We start from the raw sequence: 17,123 nt of genomic DNA on the forward strand, positions 1-17,123 counted from the left end.
TAACATGCAGGGAGGGCCTCAGGAAGATACTTGTTTGGGTATCTTCTAGGGCTGGTGGTGTGTTCATTAGAACAGTGAGGCCTGGTTCTGGTTTCTTGGCACTGTCAGGTTGGAAGAGACGGGCCTTGGGTTGGGGAAGCAGTGGTAAACTGTAGGGAAAGGGTTACCATGAAAATTGGTAACTCCAGATGGCAGCTCTTCAGATGGAAATTGGGGGAGACTTCCTAATCCAAATAACTTGATAAGTCTCCCAAATCATTTTTTACTGCTTTGGTTTTTTGTTTTTAATATTTTATTTATTTATTTGACAGAGATCACAAGTAGGCAGAGAGAAGGAAACAGGCTCCCCGATGAGCAGAAAGCCCAATGCGGGACTTGATCCCAGGACCCTTGAGATTATGACCTGAGCTCAAGGCAACGGCTTAACCCACTGAGCCACCCAGTCACCCTTGTTTTTTGTTTTTTTTTAAGGTTTGTTTTTGTGTTTTTGTTTTTGCTTTTGTTTTTAAGATTTTATTTCTTTATTTGTCAGAGAGAACACAAGCAGGCAGAGTGGCAGGCAGAGGCAGAGAGAGAAGCAGGCTCCCCGTTGAGCAAGGAGCCTGATGTGGGACTTTATCCCAGGACCCTGGGATCATGACCTGAGCCCAAGGCAGCGGCTTAACCAACTGAGCCACCCAGGCGTCCCTGTTTTTTAAGGTTTATTTGAAAGGGAGCAGGGGAAGGCAGAGGTGGAGAATCTTTGCAACACACCCCCCCGCCCCGGCTCCATCCCAAGCATGGGGTTCTACACAGAGCTCCATCTCAAGATCTGAGCTGAAACCAAGTCAAGACATTTAACTGAATAACCCATCCAGGCACCCTGTTCTTGTTCTTCAAACAGAGGAGATAAGAATCCTTGTTGTGGGAGGATTATGGAGGCATCAGCAGAGAAATTTGGGTAGAAGATACATCAGGGAAGGACGGTCTGACTTTTCCTGAACTTGGAACCAGCTATGGCCTTAGTGGAGTCCAGGGCACAGGTCCAGTATGTCCCTACTTGAGAAAATATGGGCCACCCCTATTGGGGGGAAGTCAGCGGTGCAGGCCCTGAAAGAGAATTCACCCAAGGCAGAACAAAGGAGATGAAATTTATTGAATACACAGCAAAAGAGCAGCGGGCAGGACAGCAAAGGAGAGACTGCCAGGAGGCAGTGGTCGGGGGGCTGAGGTTAAGGGGGAGGGGGAAGAGTTAAGGGACCTTGTGGAACTTTACTTTTTTTAGTACCTGTGCATGGTTGTAAGCAGCCTGTTGCTCAGCTAGGACCTACAGCTATTTCGAGGTGGACCTGTTTGCAGTCAGCCCCGTGGCGGCTGTAGGCCCTTTTATTTTACCTTACTGGGACTTCATTGCCCATGCCTGTTCTCTGAAAGTGGCTGTCACAGAAAGCCTTGCCTGATGACCTTGGCATGATGGTGACCTTGTTTGTAGCTCCACCTGTCTGGCTAACTTCATTAATGAAATCACAGCTCAGGTTGGTGGGTTGGTTGGTAGTGTTCCTGGGAGTGGATTCTCTGGGCTTGATTCAGAGTTCCCCTAGCAACACGGGTACCTACCCATTTTGTGAAGGTTTTCGAACCTGCTGGTTCTCGAAATACAGTATAACATGAGGTGAAGACCTTGTATCTAGACTTGGACTGCCTTAAGTTTGAATCCTTGCTTCATTTATTTTCTGACTCGCCAAACTTAAAATGACTTAATTTCTGCTCTCATGTCTTGAGAGTTGTGAAGAATATAAAGGATGTGAAGGTCTTAGATCACCTGCCACATAGGAAGTGTGCAAGGCTACAGGCTCTTTTTATCTCTAGTAATCTTTAGGAAAAGTCAGTCACCTCCCTTCTAGACATTTGATTCTTGTGGGTTAAGTGAAGAAGATAGTTAAGTGGTAGAGTCTCAAAGAAAGTAAGGAGGGTGTTGCAAAGAAAGAGGGAAGGTTGGGGATGGACTGTGTGCAAAGGTGTGTGGTTTTGTCAGACCTGAACAGGAGTTCGGTTTTGAGTCCAAGTGCAACGGAGGGTCACCAAGGACAGGGAAGGGTTTAAGTAAGGGCCTGATGTGATCTGACTTGTGATCCAGTGCTTTGTCTGGCTGGTTTCTCTGAACGGCTGGCAAGAAAGGGAACCAGATAAGGAACTAGAAACTGAAACTGCCAGTAGTAATGGAATGTGGAAAACAAGCGGACTTGAAGGTCTTCAAATCCATCCAGATCTTGATAGATGATCCATAAGGAGATAAATACAAGGGATTGTGAAGGCAGAACTTACTGGGGGTGGGACTAAAGAAACAGCTCTCTTTTCATGGGTGCGATGGTCCAAGTCCTGGGGGCCCTAGCATGGTTTGTGTGGGTTACCCCCCACTCTACAAACTAAGCTTCTTCAGGACAGGGACCCCATCTCTTTGCTGCTCAGTGTGTTTCTGGCACCCAGTATGGATTCTGCACTTTAAAATTGGACGAACGATAGATTTGGAGGGGAAATCAAACAGGAGTTCAGATACCTGTTAAAAAAAGTTTCTTCTCAAGAGGGGAAATGCCTCCAACACACACATACAGAGTCTAGACCAAGGAGTCCATCTTCACCCTTTTTCTGCACCCCCCTTTGTGTCTGTGTCCCCTAGTAGAATAGCTGCCCTTCCAGTGGAGGGAGGCATCGCATCCCCCATAGGCCTGGGGCACTTAGGGGCCTTTGAGGGGATGCTTCGAGAAGATCCATTTCCGCCAGGTAAAGCACCGTGCTTCAAGGGAACCACTAGGGGGCGAGCTGGTACCAGCGAAGCGAGGGCCTCGGGCACCGGCCCTCGCTCCCTCACCGCGCAGGGCGAGGCCGGTGCGTCCCGACCCACTCCTGCGCCTCCTCAAGAGCTATTTGACAGTGGGGGCGGGGCTTGGCTTCCGAGGGTAGGCGGAAGTTGCCGAAAGGGCTCGGGGGCTTTACGCTCCGTCGGCCTCGCAAGGAGGCGGAAGTAACCGATTAGCACCGGAAGTTGTCCGGGGCTGCCTGCGCTTGTTCGCAAGTGCGCGGGGCGCCAGTTGCCATGGAGCCGGCCGGGCCTTGCGGTTTCTGCCCGGCCGGGGAGGCCCAGCCCGCGCGCTACACCTGCCCGCGCTGTAACGTGCCCTACTGCTCGCTGCGCTGCTACCGGGCGCACGGCACCTGCGCCGAAGACTTCTACCGGGACCAGGTGCTGGGAGAGCTCCGCGGCCGCAGCGCCTCACCCAGCCGCCTGGCCGGCGCCCTACGGCGGCTGCGGCAGCAACGCGAGACCGAGGATGACCCCGAGGACGCGGGCCTCAAGCCTGGCCCGGCGCCAGGTGGCCTCACCAGGCTCTGGGAGCTGCTGGCGCCGGCCGAGAAGGCGGCCTTCGAGCGGCTGCTGAGCCGTGGCGAGGCCGGGCGGCTGCTGCCCCCGTGGCGGCCGTGGTGGTGGGGCCGCGGGGCCGGGCCGCGGCTTCTGGAGGAGGTGGATGATGCCGCGGGCCGTGACCCTACGGAGCTGGAGCCCACCCCCGCGAGGACCCCACCGGAACCCGCGAAGGAAGCCGCCGCCGAGCCGTTTCTCGAAGACGCTCCCGAGGCCCGCTCGCCCACCGTGCCCTCCCGGATCCCCACGCTGGCCAGCCTGAGCCGCAGCCCGCCCTCGCCGCTCGTGCGCTTCCAGCTGCCCAACGTGCTGTTTGCCTACGCGCACACTCTTGCCTTGTATCACGGCGGCGACGATGCGCTGCTCTCCGACTTCTGTGCCACGCTGCTTGGCGTGTCGGGAGCACTGGGTGTGCAGCAGGTCTTTGCCTCTGCCGAGGAAGCCCTGCAGGCCGCAGCCCAGGTGCTCGAAGCAGGCGAGCATCCTCCCGGGCCCCTGGGCACACGGGGCGCCATGCGCGAAGCTGCCCGCATCCTGATGGGCGAAGGCCCGGCAGACCAGAAGGGCTACACGCTGGCAGCACTGGGGCACCTGGCACAGACCCTGGGCCGGGCCCGGAAGCAAGCCGTGACCACAGAGGAGCGAGATCGCCTCTACCGGGCGCGGAAGAAGTGCCAATTCCTATTGGCTTGGACCAATGAAAATGAGACGGCCCTCACGTCGCTGGCTCTGGACTGTGCCAGGGCCCATCGAGCCCATGCTGTGGCAGCGGAGGAGGTGGCAGCCCTCACCGGGGAGTTGGAGCGGCTTTGGGGAGGCCCCTTGCCACCTGCGCCAAGAATTCTCATCAAGGAACTCCCGGGCTGATCTGGGATCTCCCTGTCTTTAATAAAGCTGTGACTGGTCTGCCCTGTCAGCAGTGCCTGCTTCTGACCCACAGCTGCTGTCCACCCGCCCCACCCCCGGCATCCCCAGACTCTCAAGCCCAAAAGCCACCTCTCAGCTTGTCCTGGATCCGAGCTGACCCAGCCAATTTTTAAACACCCTGGCCCCAGAAAGGGAGGGAAGTGGTACCATGGCTTCCAGATGTTTATCCAGGAGGAAGAGCAGCGCCTCCACTCCCATTGTTGGGCACTGGCTGCATTTCTTCTTGCTCCAGAGCCCTTGTCCCAGACTGTTCGTCCCTGCTTGCTGGAGCTCAGAGCGGCTCAGAGCCCAGGCTCCCGGTGCTGGCTGCACTGACAGACGGGTGGGCACCTGCCCTGCCTGGGTGAGCAGAGCCGCTTCAGTAGACGTAGGGCAGGATTCGGTAAGGCACGCGCCGGCAGTACTCACGCCAGGCCAGGCCGTACTTCCGCAGGCACTGCTGCTCGTCCCGGGCCTCGCGGTGCACCAGCAGTGCCGTGAAGTAGAGGACATAGAAGTAGGGCAGCAGGTGGGACACTCCTGTGGGGAAGTGGAGGCTGTGACCGCCCAGCAGCCCCCCAGTTCACAAAGGTTTCCCCATCAAATGGCTCACAGGGACACGGGCTCCTTTGGAAGGTCTGCAGCACGGTGCTGGCTCGCAAGCCTGGCATGGAGGCCCGCCCCCTGCCACTCACGGAGTCCTTCCCAGCTCCCTGACCCCTCCCTCTGCTAGGGGATGGGACATCCCCGTTCTCACCTCCGCACCCAGACGGGGCATCCTGTGGTCACCACCTCTGTCCCCCTCATGTGTGGTCCCCATCCCGTGCCCCCCCAAGCCACTCACCACAGGGCAAGGACCAGGCCAGAGCCATGATGAGGTCTCCAAGGTAGTTGGGATGGCGGACCATACCCCACCACCCAGACACCAGCAGCTGTCGCCCCGTGGCTGTGGGGATGGTCTCAAGGCCTGGGGGAAGACAGGGAGTGGGATGGGGGAACCGGCAGGAGGCCAGCTACACTGCTTCGCTCATGGCTTCCTGGCAGCCCAGCTCACCAGCCACTCTGGGGTCAGAAGGGTTCTTCCGGAAGGTGTTCTTCTGGGAATTGGCTCCCCTGAAGATGTAGTAACCAACAGCTAGGGGAAGGCATGGGCAAGTGGTCAGGGTCGAGGTTTAGAGCCTTCTAGGTGACCCTGACCATCCACCCGCAGCCCAGACTCCATTCGCCTGGAGACCTAGGACCCAGCCCTTCCCCCACACACACCCCCATCCCCACCCCTGTGTTAGAGGAGCACCTGAGGCTTAGTATCAACAGGGTGCTGAAGAAAAGGCAGGAATGAATGAAAGGGGGAGGAGCCCCGTCCTGACTGACCATTCATGAGGCAGATGACGGAGGCCATGGGCAGCCCCAGGGGCTGCGGGTGGTGGAGCAGGAACTGGGCCTGCAGGCTGTAAGTGAAGGGGACCCACGCCAGGTCCCCAAAGGCCAGCATGAAGCCAAACCCGTCGTGCGTGATGTCCATGGTGGTGAGGACGGCCTCCTGCAGGGATGGGACCCAGACACACCCGCTTAGTCCCCATGAGGTCCTCAAATCCCTCCCGGCCTCTTCGCCCGGTCCAGCCTCACCTCGTGCCAGAGAGCATCGGCCACATAGAGTAGCTGGAAGCCATTGACCAGCCACATGGCCAGTGAGGGAGTCCCCCGAAGCTCCGCTTCCTGCATCAGCAGGCCCAGGTTGATGAGGACCTGGGGACATGGGAGAGGGGGGACAGGGCAGTCTGTCTCCAGCCCGCCTCCACGGAGGGGGCAGCACCTGGGGGGGCAGTGGCCAGCCTTTCCCCTTATCTCTCTCTCGGCTCTCGGCCACTAAGTCCTTGGCCCTTTGCTGAATGGATCCAGCCCCTGTACCCGGGGCAAAGACTGCCACGGTTGCTTCCAGAGGGGCTCCCTGCCCATGGGCTCTCGCCTTGTCCTGTAATGTTCCTTTGAGGAGAGCAACATAGAAAGCCACTGGACACGTCAGGCTTGGTTTTAAATCTCCGCTTTCCCACTTGGGCAAGTTGCTTTCCCTCTCCAAAGGCTCCTTCCCCCCACGCCATGTGGTAAATGGAGTTAATCATGAACCTGCCTCACGTTGCTGTTGGATTTGTTGACACGAGGCATGTTCCTGGCTCACAGTAAATACACATGAGTAAACCCCTTCTGGTAGCGCTGGGTTGGCGCTGTCACTAACGTCACCACTTCTAACCCTCACCAGAACCTTCGCAGGAAGTTCTCACTTTATCCCATCTTACATGTGGGGAAATCGCCTTGGAGGCCAGGGTGCAGATCCACGGTGGACCCTTGGCCTCCTCTCACCTCTAGTCTCCAGGGTGACATGAGGGACGTTGCCCGAGACCCTTGGGGAAGCTGTGACCACAGTCCAGCATGGGTGATTATAACCCATAACCACAGTTGGCATGTCCTCAAGGCCACTAGTGATGGACAGCTTGCTACGCCCAATGATCAGTCTCAAGTTCTACGCCACTAGGACCAGCAGGTGGCATAGCATCAGCCTCTCCTGTCCTCAAAATTGAGTTTGAGCTTGATTTATTTAAAGTCGCACCTGCTCACCTAACTCCCTCCATGCTTTTTCTCCCTAGCACATAGCACCCCTGCCGTGCTGTACAGATTTCACTTATGTTTTGTCTGTTTTTCCTCGAGTGTAGGCTCCGTAAGGACCGAGTTTTGTTTTTTGGGTTTTGTTTTTTTGCTTTCCTATAACTTTCTTTCTCTTTTGTCTCCTTGTACCTGGAGTAGTGTCCAGGGCACTCAACCAGTATTTGTGGGATGAATGATTAATGGTTTTTATCTGTGCAGTAGTGGACCGGCCCTGCCCTGCTCAAACACTGCTTCCCCACCCCGCCCCTCCTCCTGGCCCACATAGCCATGCCTAGCATACCCAGCCGATGAGGCCAGGCCGCAGTTCACAGAAATATTTGAAGTCGAAGGACCAGATGCGCGGGTTGAGCTCCCGTCCCAGGAAGAAGTCATAGATGGGATTGCCTGGAGAACAACGGAGCCTGAAGACGCGAGCGAGCACCCCCATCTGCTTCTGTCTGCACCCTACTGGGACCCCTCTCACCTGAGTTCCCCCCAGGCGCCAGGGCTGAGGCAGGGGCCACCAGAGCCTTCAGATAGAGAAGGAGGCTGAAGATGAAGGCCGTGAGGGTGGCTGCAAAGGCCAAGGGCAGGAGCATTTCTGGGAGCGCCCCCAGAGGCAGCCCGGCGCACACAGCCAAGCCCACCAACAGGGCTGTCAGCACCAGGGCCTGGAAGCCTGAAACCAGTACACAATGAATCCTGGGGGCTGCGCCTCTACACCTGTGCCCTCGACCCCCGCCCCCCCGCAACACACAGACACAGTCCAAAGCCCAAGGAGGTCAATGACCTTGCCCTTGGCTTTCAGGGGGTCACCCCAACCACTGCTCTGGTGCATAGAGTAAGAGCAAATGCTGCGGGTAGGTGTGGAAGAACAAGGGACATGGAGAGGGACACTGAATCCCCCAAGGCTACCCCGGGCACACAGCGTAACACAGGCATCTAACGGAGCTTGGGGTTGGGGGCTAAACTCCACTGGGTCTAGAGCTCCACCCCCACCAGCACAACTCCAGCGCGGGGATCCATCCCCCCACCCCCTCGACCATGCACCGTTAATGGGGTAGCGCAAGCGACTCTTGTCCTTCAGTTCCTGTCCCTCCGCCACCTGTGAGCACAAAGAGGCTCTGATAAGGGGTGAGAGTGAACCCCCTCCCTCCGCCCGCCTCCCCCGAGAGCCGAGTCCACACCTTGCGCGCCGGCAATAGGTAGAAAGCCGCCTGAAGGCCGAGCCAAGTGAGCCACAGCAGCAGCATCTGCGGGCTCCACAGCACTTCGGGCCCCGGAAGGTAGGGGGGTAGGCCCAGGAGGCGCGCCGGGCCCGAGCGGGCCACCAGGAGCAGGTGGAACATGGTGGCAGGAAGCAGCAGCATCAGCGCCGCGGCGCCTGGAGACGCGGGGGCGATCGCGTCGGGCGTCCGTTCCGCAGCGGTCCACCAGGGCCCCCTCCGCATTCCCACTGCCCAGGACCCCTCAGGGCCCCCCACCCACATTCCCACTGCCCTCTTCCATACCCCGTTCTCAGCCCTCAGCCCTTTCCCTTCCATCTTGAGCCCCGCCCCCTTGCTCCCCCGAAGATCCTCCCGCTCTCGGTGCAATCCTCCACAGATCCGGTGCTCTGCAGCCCCTCCCCAGACCCCCGCAACCCCCAGATCCCTCTGCCTCTGGACACCCTTCAAAGCTTTCCATTCTCAGATCCTGCTCCTCTGCCCTGCCCCCCGCAGCCGTTTGCAGTTCACCCCACTTCGCTGAGCCTGACCCCAGATTCCACCCTTGCCCCATTACCCAAGGGTCCCCCGAATTCCAGGGGAGGCCGGGAGCCCTGAAGAGAGGCCATGGTCTCCGCTCCACCGCGGGGGGAAGGGGTACACAAGAGTCCGTCAGAGAAACACAGTCCACCTCATCCGGAGGACATGAGCCTGGTGACGCGGGGTATCAGACCGCTACACAGGAACCTGCTTGGTCCCCGCTCTCGGACTACCACCACTGGCGTCCCGAGGTCTTTAAATGGCCCCACCCCCGGCCCATCCTGGGCCCAGCAATCCAGCCAATCAGCTCGGGGGGCGGGTCGGCTGCGGGCGCCTCCCGAGCCACCTCACAACTCCACCCCGAGCCGGCCCTGCCCCCGCGAGCCAGAGGGAGGAGGAGATAACACGTCTTTATTGCCGGGTCTGGAGGCCGGGAGGGGAGGGGGCCGCGGACGCACTGGAGACCGGGGGATGGGGAGGTTGGGGCGACAGCGCAAGCCCGCGCATGGCAGCGGCCCCGCCTAGCCCCGCTCGCAGATGACCTCGACGACACTGGGTTCCATGGGCACTGGGTCCGGGCAGCGCAGGGCGGCCGAGGCCACCACTTCATCTAACAGCAGGTGCACAAGCTCCTCATCGGCCACGAAACGCCACAGGTAGAGCTGTAGGAAGTGACAGTCCACCTGCACCTGCTGCAGGCCGAAGCGCCCAAAGGTTCGTAGCCGCACGCATTCGAGCAGCGTCTTCAGGCTGATCTTGATGATGCCGGTTAGCACGGATACCTGCGGGCAAGGATACAGGAATGCAGCCCCGGGACAGCCAGCATTGGGAAGGAACACTGGGTCCCTGAGGGCACCCGCGTTTTGGGCAGGGGCCAGAGAGACAGCAAGAGGCCAGGATGTAAAAGTCCCAGGACCCCCTAAGAGGGAGGGACAGATACAATGTTGGCACCATCTTCTGGAGAACAGACAGGGATGGCCCAACGATCAGAAATAGAGGTGGGAGTCAGCACTAACATGGGGAGCCGAGAGGCTTGCTGAGTTAGAGACAAAAGAACACCAGATGCCAGAATGTGGGCTGGTTTGGGGCAGAGACGAAGGTGTGGACAGAAATTCCTGGGGAGGACCGGGACTACTTTAACGACAAGGACAAGAGTCAAAGTGGCATTCTAAAGCACATCCAGACCCAGGCTGGGAGCACACCAACGTCAGGGCAGAGGGCCAAGGGATATGGTGATAGTGGGGCTCTGAATGACCGTTCACTCCTAGAAACAGCCCAGAGATGGAGCCTGGGTAGGGACCGAGGTTCCCTGACTTAGTATGGGACTGCTTCAGCCAACCTTCCCAAGGGCCCCTGGAAGGTGGGGTCACTGCGGGCTCAGACCTTGTTGAACTCCACAGGGCTGAACACGTCAATACGCTCAGAAAACAGCTTCTGGATGTTGCTCAAGAGATTAGTGTCCATTGGGGCGCTGGATGGTGGGGAAGACAAGCAATCAGAGCCCACCCTGCACCCCCGTCCTCCTCTGTCCATCCCCCCAGGGTGACCCTGGCCAGCCAGACCTGGGCGTGTAGCTAGGTGCGTAGCGGCCCTGCTGCCTAGAGCTGCTGTACACGGAGAAGGTCCTTTTGCTGGAGTCGCTGCTCTGGGCCTTGCGGACACCCTCTTCATACAGAAGCCCCACCTGGTGGCAAAAGGAGGCATTGCAAGGAGGCCAGAGCAGAGGGAGCCTCCAGGACACCAGAACACCCTAAGTGACAAACTCACTCGTCAGGAGAGTCACAGGGTAGCGGGGACCTGGCATCTAGTTGGTACCTGGTCATTGTTTGGAGAACCGGGGGAGTAGGGCAAAGGCGGGGCATAAGACTTGGTACTGAGGCCCCATCTTCCGTGCTAGCCCTGCCCACCCTGATTCCCTGGATGAAATGGGGGCAAAGACACCCCCGAGCCAGGGCTGAGGAGGAACGAGGCCACAGATGCGGGCACTGATGTCTTCATCTTCCGAGGGCTGCTACCCCCACACCCACAGCCTGCATCAGGAGCCCCCGGCCGGCCTGGGGGGAAGCACCTGCACGTCAATCGCCGTGGTGTCCTCCACCACCCGCTTCATGACGGCACGCACGTTCCGGGGCTCCAGGGTGCTGAGCCAGTCCCGGGTCTCCACACTCTTGCGCAGCATCTGCGAGATGACCAGGCCCTGCACCTTCACATAGTGGGTCAGTAGCCTCCGTGCTGTCTCCCTCGCCTCCGCACACAACGTGCTCACGGGTGTCACTGGAGACTGGTCCTGAGCCGGGGGTGCAGAGAACAGAGAGACAGTGAGTGCTGGGGGCAGCTCAGGGGCCCCTGCCAGGCAGGAGCAGGGCACAGGCTGGGCCGGGGCAGGGCCTAGGCAGCTGGCCTGAGTCTGACCACAACAACCCTGTCCGTGGGGGACCACCATCCCCGACCCTGCTGCGAGCTAGTGGTTCACCTGCACGAGAAACTGCTCATCAGTGAGGGTGAGGATGTAGGAGATGGTGGCTGTCTCATAGTCCAGGCAGAGGCGGGAGAGCAGCAGGAGCAGAGCTGGCGGTGTGGCACCCCCCTTCTCCCCGGGGCTGTCACAGAAGCTCTGCGCTGTCTGGCACATGGAGCGGATGAAGCCCACGATGAGGCCCTCGCGAACACCCTGGCTGCAGAACTCGCCCTGTGAGAAGGAGGGCCCGGGATACACAGCAGGTCCCCTCTCCCAGGCAGGGGCTGCTAGCGACCCTCGTCTGGGACCCTAAATGCCCTAGCCCCTCTCCAAGGGACAGCTTCCTCCTGCATTCCAGGACCCAAGAGTAGCTCCCCTGCTTGGTGGGGGGTGGGGGGTTGCAAAGGGACAAAGCCAGTGCCGGGGACCCTGCCTGCAGATGCCCTCCCAGCCTTCCCCTCCCCTCCAGGCTGTGCCAGCCTTCCCCTCCCCTCCAGGCTGTGCCAGCCTTCCTCCTGATAGTCTGAAACCACATCCAGAGCTCCTGGGCAAGGGCTGGTGCCCTGCAAACTGCCAAACTCTAGGATGAATAAAAGAATGCCCAGAATGGGGGTGGGGGGGGATATGCCCAAAGGCAGGCCATACCCGGAAGTAGGGCTTGTTGGAGAAAGACACCTCCTTGGCGGTGAAGAGGTGCACAGCTGCTAGGGAGGCCTTGATGTGGCTCAGGATGGAGCTGGCCACGTTGGCCAGCAACTCGGCCAGGCCGGGGCCTTCCTTTCCAGCCAGGCGAGGTGCAGCCAAAGCCTGCCGCACGTCGGTCAGGCAACCCAGGAAGGCGGCACGCAGGCCCTGCAGGTGGTGGCCCAGGCGCTCCCGGGCCACCCGCTCCACGATCTCCGTGGCGGCCTCCGCCAGCCCTGCAGCGGCCAGCAAGGCCCCAGGCGCGCGCAAGCGCCGATGGAAGCGGTCCAGCGCCCGCACCAGCAGCGAGTTGTCGCCGCTGCCCTGCTCCTGTGCCAGCCTCCGCTCCACCAGAGCGAAGTAGCGGCCACCCAGCTCCCGGGCAAAGGCCGCCAGCTTCTCGGCACCCGCCGGGCCCTGGGCCGCAAACAGCTCCTGGTAGGCCGAGGCCACCTGGCAGAGGCCACCCACGAAGCCACTTCCTCCGAGATCGGTGAACTCTAAGACGTCGGGAGCGGGAGGGGAGGGCCCCAGCTCTGCCTCCAGGCTCCGCAGCTCGGCCTCCAGCCGCCCGCGGGCGTGCGCCAGGAACTCGTCACACAGCTCCTCCGCGGGCTCGCCCAGGGCCAGCAGCAGCTCCACGCACTCTGCCTGCTCCGGGGCGCCGGAGCCGCCCTCCCTGCGAGGTGGGAGGTGGCAGTGAAGGACAGGCTGACACAAGTCGGGGTGGGGTGGGGGAGACGCCCAGCGGGGTGGGTCAGCACCGCCGGGGCCGCACCTGAAGCGCTGCCGCAGCTGCTGAGCCAGACGGGCCGTGATGACCTGGCAGTCGTCCTGGATGGCGCGGAACGAGGGCAGGTGCTGGTACTGCTGCAGCACGGCCCGCGCGCGGCCCTGGTAGCGCACCGCCTGCCCGTAGGCGCCCAGCTCCACGCACCTGGTGAGGCGCGAGGGCAGCTCGAAGAGGAACTGCAGCTTCCGCAGCAGCGCGTGGACACCTGGGGACGGGGACAGGTGGTGTGAGCCCCAGGGCTCCGGGGGGCCCACTCCGGCTCTGGCTCCGGGGCCCGGCCCACCTGCTAGCTTGGTGATGCGCTCGTGGCGGTCCTGCAGGGTGGCGCTGATGCGCGCGCTGAAGTCCGTGATGACCGCCATGTTGGTGGCCAGCCGGTCCATCTCGTCCTCCATCTTCCGGAAGTCATTCTTCATCTTCCGGATGGTGTCTGGGCGGGCAAGGGAGCGGGAGAAGGCAAGGGGGATACTTGGCACAGGGGCGGCGCTCCGCTTGAGGCAGGGTCCAAATGCTCCCCCCAAACACACACTCATGCACGTGCACGCGCCTCTTTCCCAGATGCTCCTGAGCCAGCTCAAGGGTCACATTGATGATTCAGTGCAAAAGGGTCTGCCATGGTGCTTGGTCACAGTAAATGGAAGGGAGCACCCCTGGTGTGCCCTGGTGCAGTGGGGAGAGGCTTATGGACCCACAGTCCCTGCACTCAAGATGCCAAAGGAGAGCACAGAGCACTTGGCAGGAACCTGTCTGCTCCTGCTGAGGGGCATCCTCTGTGTCCAACCCACTGCCTGGCACAGAGGAGACACCTCCATGTCCTTCCCAGAACGCCCAAGCCCTTTCACTTCACCTTCTGGAACACAGCCAACCCTCTCTGAAGGTCGTTTCCCTTTTGTCTTAAGGGAAACCTGCCTAAGGAGACTGTAGTTCTCATACCCAGTGCCTCAGAGCCTGCCCCTTGACACCTCTAGATAGTTTCTACTCTTCCTCCCTTTTAAGACCCCAGCTTCTTGGAAGACCATGCCATCAAACTACACTCCTCTTGCTGCCATCTCTATTGTCCTCGGTGCCACACATCTACGTTGCTGATCACTGTCACCTCCTTGTGGACAAGAACATCCATCCATATGGGGATGCCTGGGTGGCTCAGTCGGTTAAGCATCTGCCTTCTGCTCAGGTCATGGTCCCAGGGTCCTGAGATCAAGCCCCGCATCAGGCTCCCTGCTCAGCGGGGAGTCTGCTTCTCCCCCTGCCCCTCCCCCCAATCCTATTCTCTCTCACATCCTCTGCTCTCTCTAATAAATAAATAAACCTTAAAAAAACAAAAATAAAAACCCATAAAGAAAGAAATGTATTATTGGGATAAGGGTACCATTCCAAGTCAGTGGGCAAAAGATGAATTATTCAACAAATAGTGTTGGGACAAATGGAGAGCCATTTGAAACAAAAGTATAGCTGGATTCAGACCTCACACCTAACACACACACAATCACACACAGAGCAGATGAATCCAAGTTTAAGTGTGATTTAAAAATGTAATCACAAAAGTATGTGAAGAAAATCAGGGAGAATTTTAAATAATATTAGGGATGGAAAGGTCACTCTACAACACCTCAAACTCAGAAGTCATCAAAGAGGAGATTAATAAAATTGTTTGATCTGCAAAAACCACCATGAGCTAAATCAAAAGACGAACTTTTTAAAAAGATTTTATCTATTTATTTGAGAGACAGGGAGAGGGAGAAGCAGACTCCCTGCCGGGCAGGGAGCCAGATTCGGGGCTCGATGCCAGGACTCTGGGATCATGACCTGAGCCAAAAGCAGATGCTTAATGACTGAGCCACCCAGGCGCCCCAAAGATGAAATTTTTTAAAAAGGGGCACCTGGGTGGTTCAGTCAGTGAGTGTCTGCCTTCAGCTCAGGTCATGATCCGCTCGCTCTCTCTCATGCTCTCTCGCTGTCCAATAAGTAAAATCTTTTTAAAAATAATAAATAAGGGCGCCTGGGTGGCTCAGTGGGTTAAAGCCTCTGCCTTCGGCTCAGGTCATGATCTCAGGGTCCTGGGATCGAGTCCCGCATTGGGCTCTCTGCTCAGCAGGGAGCCTGCTTCCTCCTCTCTCTCTGCCTGCCTCTTTACCTACTTGTGATCTTTCTTTATCAAAAAAAATAAAATCTTTTAAAAAAATAATAATAATAAATAAAAATTATTTATTATTTTTAAGAAGAGCTTTATATTTAAGAAGAGCTGCAGGTCATTTCACAGAGGGCTATTTTTCCTTAGTATATAAAGAATTCTAAATCAATATGAAAAAGAACAGCCCTATAGAAAAATAGGAAAAAGACATGCACAGGCAGTTCAGAGACAAGGATATCAAACAGTTCTTAAACAGGCAAAAGATGTTCCACCTCCCTCACAGAAGAATGGCAACTACAGAGATTTTCACTTTTCACCTATGGGATTGTCAAAGATGAAAAACGTTGGTGACAGTATCGACCAGGGTATTTACGAAGAGCTATTCTCTTAGCGGCCGGTGGTCGTGCAAACTGATGAATGTTTATGGAAAGGAGCCCGGCAACATCTACCTGCAGTCATCCATGAGCCTTCCCACCCATACCTGGTTTGTGTGTGGCTCCTGGGCCATGGGAATATTCTCTGAGCAGGCCTGGGGCAGCAAACCAACTTGGGGAGACAGCAAGAGAAGCAAGGTAAGAAAAGAAACATCAATGACAATGACTAGGAAAATCAAAGAGAACAGACACAGAAGTTGCAGGGAAAAAAACAGAGAAGATAAGAAAGAACCCACAGAGCTAAAATCTATGGAGCAACTGAGAGGTTCTAAAAATTTACACAAGGAAGCCATGAATCAGCAAAACGAGCTGTTCATGTTAGCAACACGGTCTATGGCACAAGACCCACTCATCCTTATTCCTAGAGATGATTCTCTAGAGAGGAAAGTTGCTAAAAAGTAAACTCATATAAATGAAATGACTATACTACTCGTTGGGGCCCCACTGTGGAGGTGTTTGTATTTTGTTAGAAAAGGATGATTGCATTGCCAAGCCACTGACAGTGAATTAAAGAACACCGCACACACAGTGCTGTGTAGTTAAAAACTGAAGAAAAGGGGGCGCCTGGGTGGCTCAGTGGGTTAAGCCTCTGCCTTCGGCTCAGGTCATGATCTCAGGGTCCTGGGATCAAGCCCCGCATCGAGCTCTCTGTTCAGCCGGGAGCCTGCTTCCTCCTCTCTCTCTCTGCCTGCCTCTCTGCCTACTTGTGATTTCTCTCTCTCTCTCTCTCTCTCTCTGTCAAATAAATAAATAAATAAATAATCTTAAAAAAAAAACAAACCTGAATAAAAGGAGAGCAAAGGCAAAAGAGGGAAGCTGAGGCACCAGAATGATCATGGGCTAATGGTCATGGAGAAGCCTGGAAGCCCAAGAGGCATTTCATCCTCCCCCAAATTCTGTTTTGCTTATAAACAGTGTAACTTGCTGACATAACCTCCTTCCAGGTCTGTCAAATGATACCATCAAAAGAGCAGATTCCTTTTTGGAGTAGGTATTTGGGTCCTTGAGGCTTAGGTTCAAGGAAATTTGCATCTGACTTCCAAAGGGGAAAAAAAAGAATCCAAACACTACGTCGTCACTGAAACAGAGTAAAAGAAAACCTCCTGCGGGTGTCATTGTTGCTGAACGCACAGGCGCAGAGCCACTGAAATGGAAATAAAAGTTGTTACCGTGTGAAAAAGCAACAACACAAAAACCCACACCACTGAGTAATAAAGACTGCAACCGCACGTCCTTGAGCTACCTGCAGCCTGTTAAGAAAAGCAGCTTTTATCAGGGCAAATGTTTGGACACCGAGATCCTAGCTTGGGAGAGGAGTGGGTGGTGACTGGTAGGAGGCTGCAGGGGGCCTTGCCAGCCTGGGTGCTGACTGCGGATGGGTTCCATCCAGGAAACTCACGCAGCTGTCCTCCTGTGACTTTTCTGTACGTCTGTGCACCTTCAATAATGTTTATTGCTCAGTTGCTTTGTCACTGCCTGGGGAAAGGAATGGGAAGAGGCTTTTCACGGTACAACCTTTGAGACCTTTTCAGTTTTGAAACAGATAAATGCCATATTACATAATCCAAATGTCGAGGCCAGAGGTTGGCAAAGTGCAGCCTGGAGGGCAAACCTGACTTGATCCCTGTTTAGCATTTTGGTTTTTAACTGGGATATGATCGGAATACCATAAAATTCAGTGGTTTTGGGGGCACCCTGGGTGGCTCAGTCAGTTGAGCATCTGCCTTCCTCGCAGGTCATGATCCCAGGGTCCTGGGATCGAGCCCTATGTCGGGCTCCTTCTCCCTCTGCCCCACTACCCCCACTCACATGCTCTCTCTCTCTCTCTCTCAAATAAAATCTTTTTTAAAAAATTCAGTGCTTTGGGAGCCTGGGTGGCTCAGTGGGTTAAGCCGCTGCCTTCGGCTCAGGTCATGATCTCAGGGTCCTGGG

At 57.0% G+C, this 17,123-nt stretch overlaps 3 protein-coding genes across 5 annotated transcripts in view; 1 reads left to right on the forward strand and 2 right to left on the reverse strand.

The window, feature by feature from the left end:
• The first annotated feature begins 747 nt into the window (after positions 1-747).
• Positions 748-4,316, forward strand: LOC111149660 (zinc finger HIT-type containing 2). Its single transcript, XM_022506862.1, has one exon. The coding sequence runs from the start codon at positions 3,074-3,076 to the stop codon at positions 4,265-4,267; it is 1,194 nt and encodes a 397-aa protein (XP_022362570.1). The 5' UTR covers positions 748-3,073; the 3' UTR covers positions 4,268-4,316.
• Positions 4,317-4,399: 83 nt separating this feature from the next.
• On the reverse strand, positions 4,400-8,940 carry LOC111149659 (transmembrane 7 superfamily member 2). 3 transcript variants are annotated; one of them, XM_022506860.1, is made up of 10 exons: positions 8,729-8,940; positions 8,134-8,330; positions 7,997-8,051; positions 7,431-7,625; positions 7,248-7,351; positions 5,933-6,052; positions 5,678-5,846; positions 5,361-5,441; positions 5,151-5,273; positions 4,400-4,846 (listed from the first exon to the last, which is right to left on the reverse strand). In XM_022506860.1, exons 1-10 carry the CDS (start codon positions 8,778-8,780, stop codon positions 4,686-4,688), a joined length of 1,257 nt encoding a protein of 418 aa, XP_022362568.1. In that variant the 5' UTR covers positions 8,781-8,940; the 3' UTR covers positions 4,400-4,685. The 3 variants fall into 3 exon arrangements, with proteins under 3 accessions (XP_022362568.1, XP_022362569.1, XP_022362566.1); XM_022506861.1 differs by lacking the exon at positions 5,361-5,441 and having other exon boundaries at positions 8,729-8,907; XM_022506858.1 differs by lacking the exon at positions 8,729-8,940 and having other exon boundaries at positions 8,134-8,676.
• A 145-nt stretch (positions 8,941-9,085) lies between these two features.
• Positions 9,086-17,123, reverse strand: part of LOC111150217 (VPS51, GARP complex subunit) — an 18,895-nt gene continuing 10,857 nt past the window's right edge. Inside the window, exons 3-10 of the mRNA XM_022507638.1 lie at positions 12,910-13,056; positions 12,612-12,831; positions 11,795-12,512; positions 11,165-11,380; positions 10,760-10,978; positions 10,254-10,375; positions 10,075-10,162; positions 9,086-9,473 (exon numbers count right to left, since the gene is read on the reverse strand). Of these exons, the coding sequence (XP_022363346.1) occupies positions 9,213-9,473; positions 10,075-10,162; positions 10,254-10,375; positions 10,760-10,978; positions 11,165-11,380; positions 11,795-12,512; positions 12,612-12,831; positions 12,910-13,056 (1,991 nt within the window). The 3' untranslated portion in view covers positions 9,086-9,212. The remainder of the gene's footprint in view (positions 9,474-10,074; positions 10,163-10,253; positions 10,376-10,759; positions 10,979-11,164; positions 11,381-11,794; positions 12,513-12,611; positions 12,832-12,909; positions 13,057-17,123) is intronic.

Source organism: Enhydra lutris, unplaced genomic scaffold (genome assembly GCF_002288905.1).
Source record: "Enhydra lutris kenyoni isolate GAN:26980312 unplaced genomic scaffold, ASM228890v2 scaffoldscaffold22, whole genome shotgun sequence".
In the NCBI taxonomy this organism is placed as follows: Eukaryota; Metazoa; Chordata; class Mammalia; order Carnivora; family Mustelidae; genus Enhydra; species Enhydra lutris.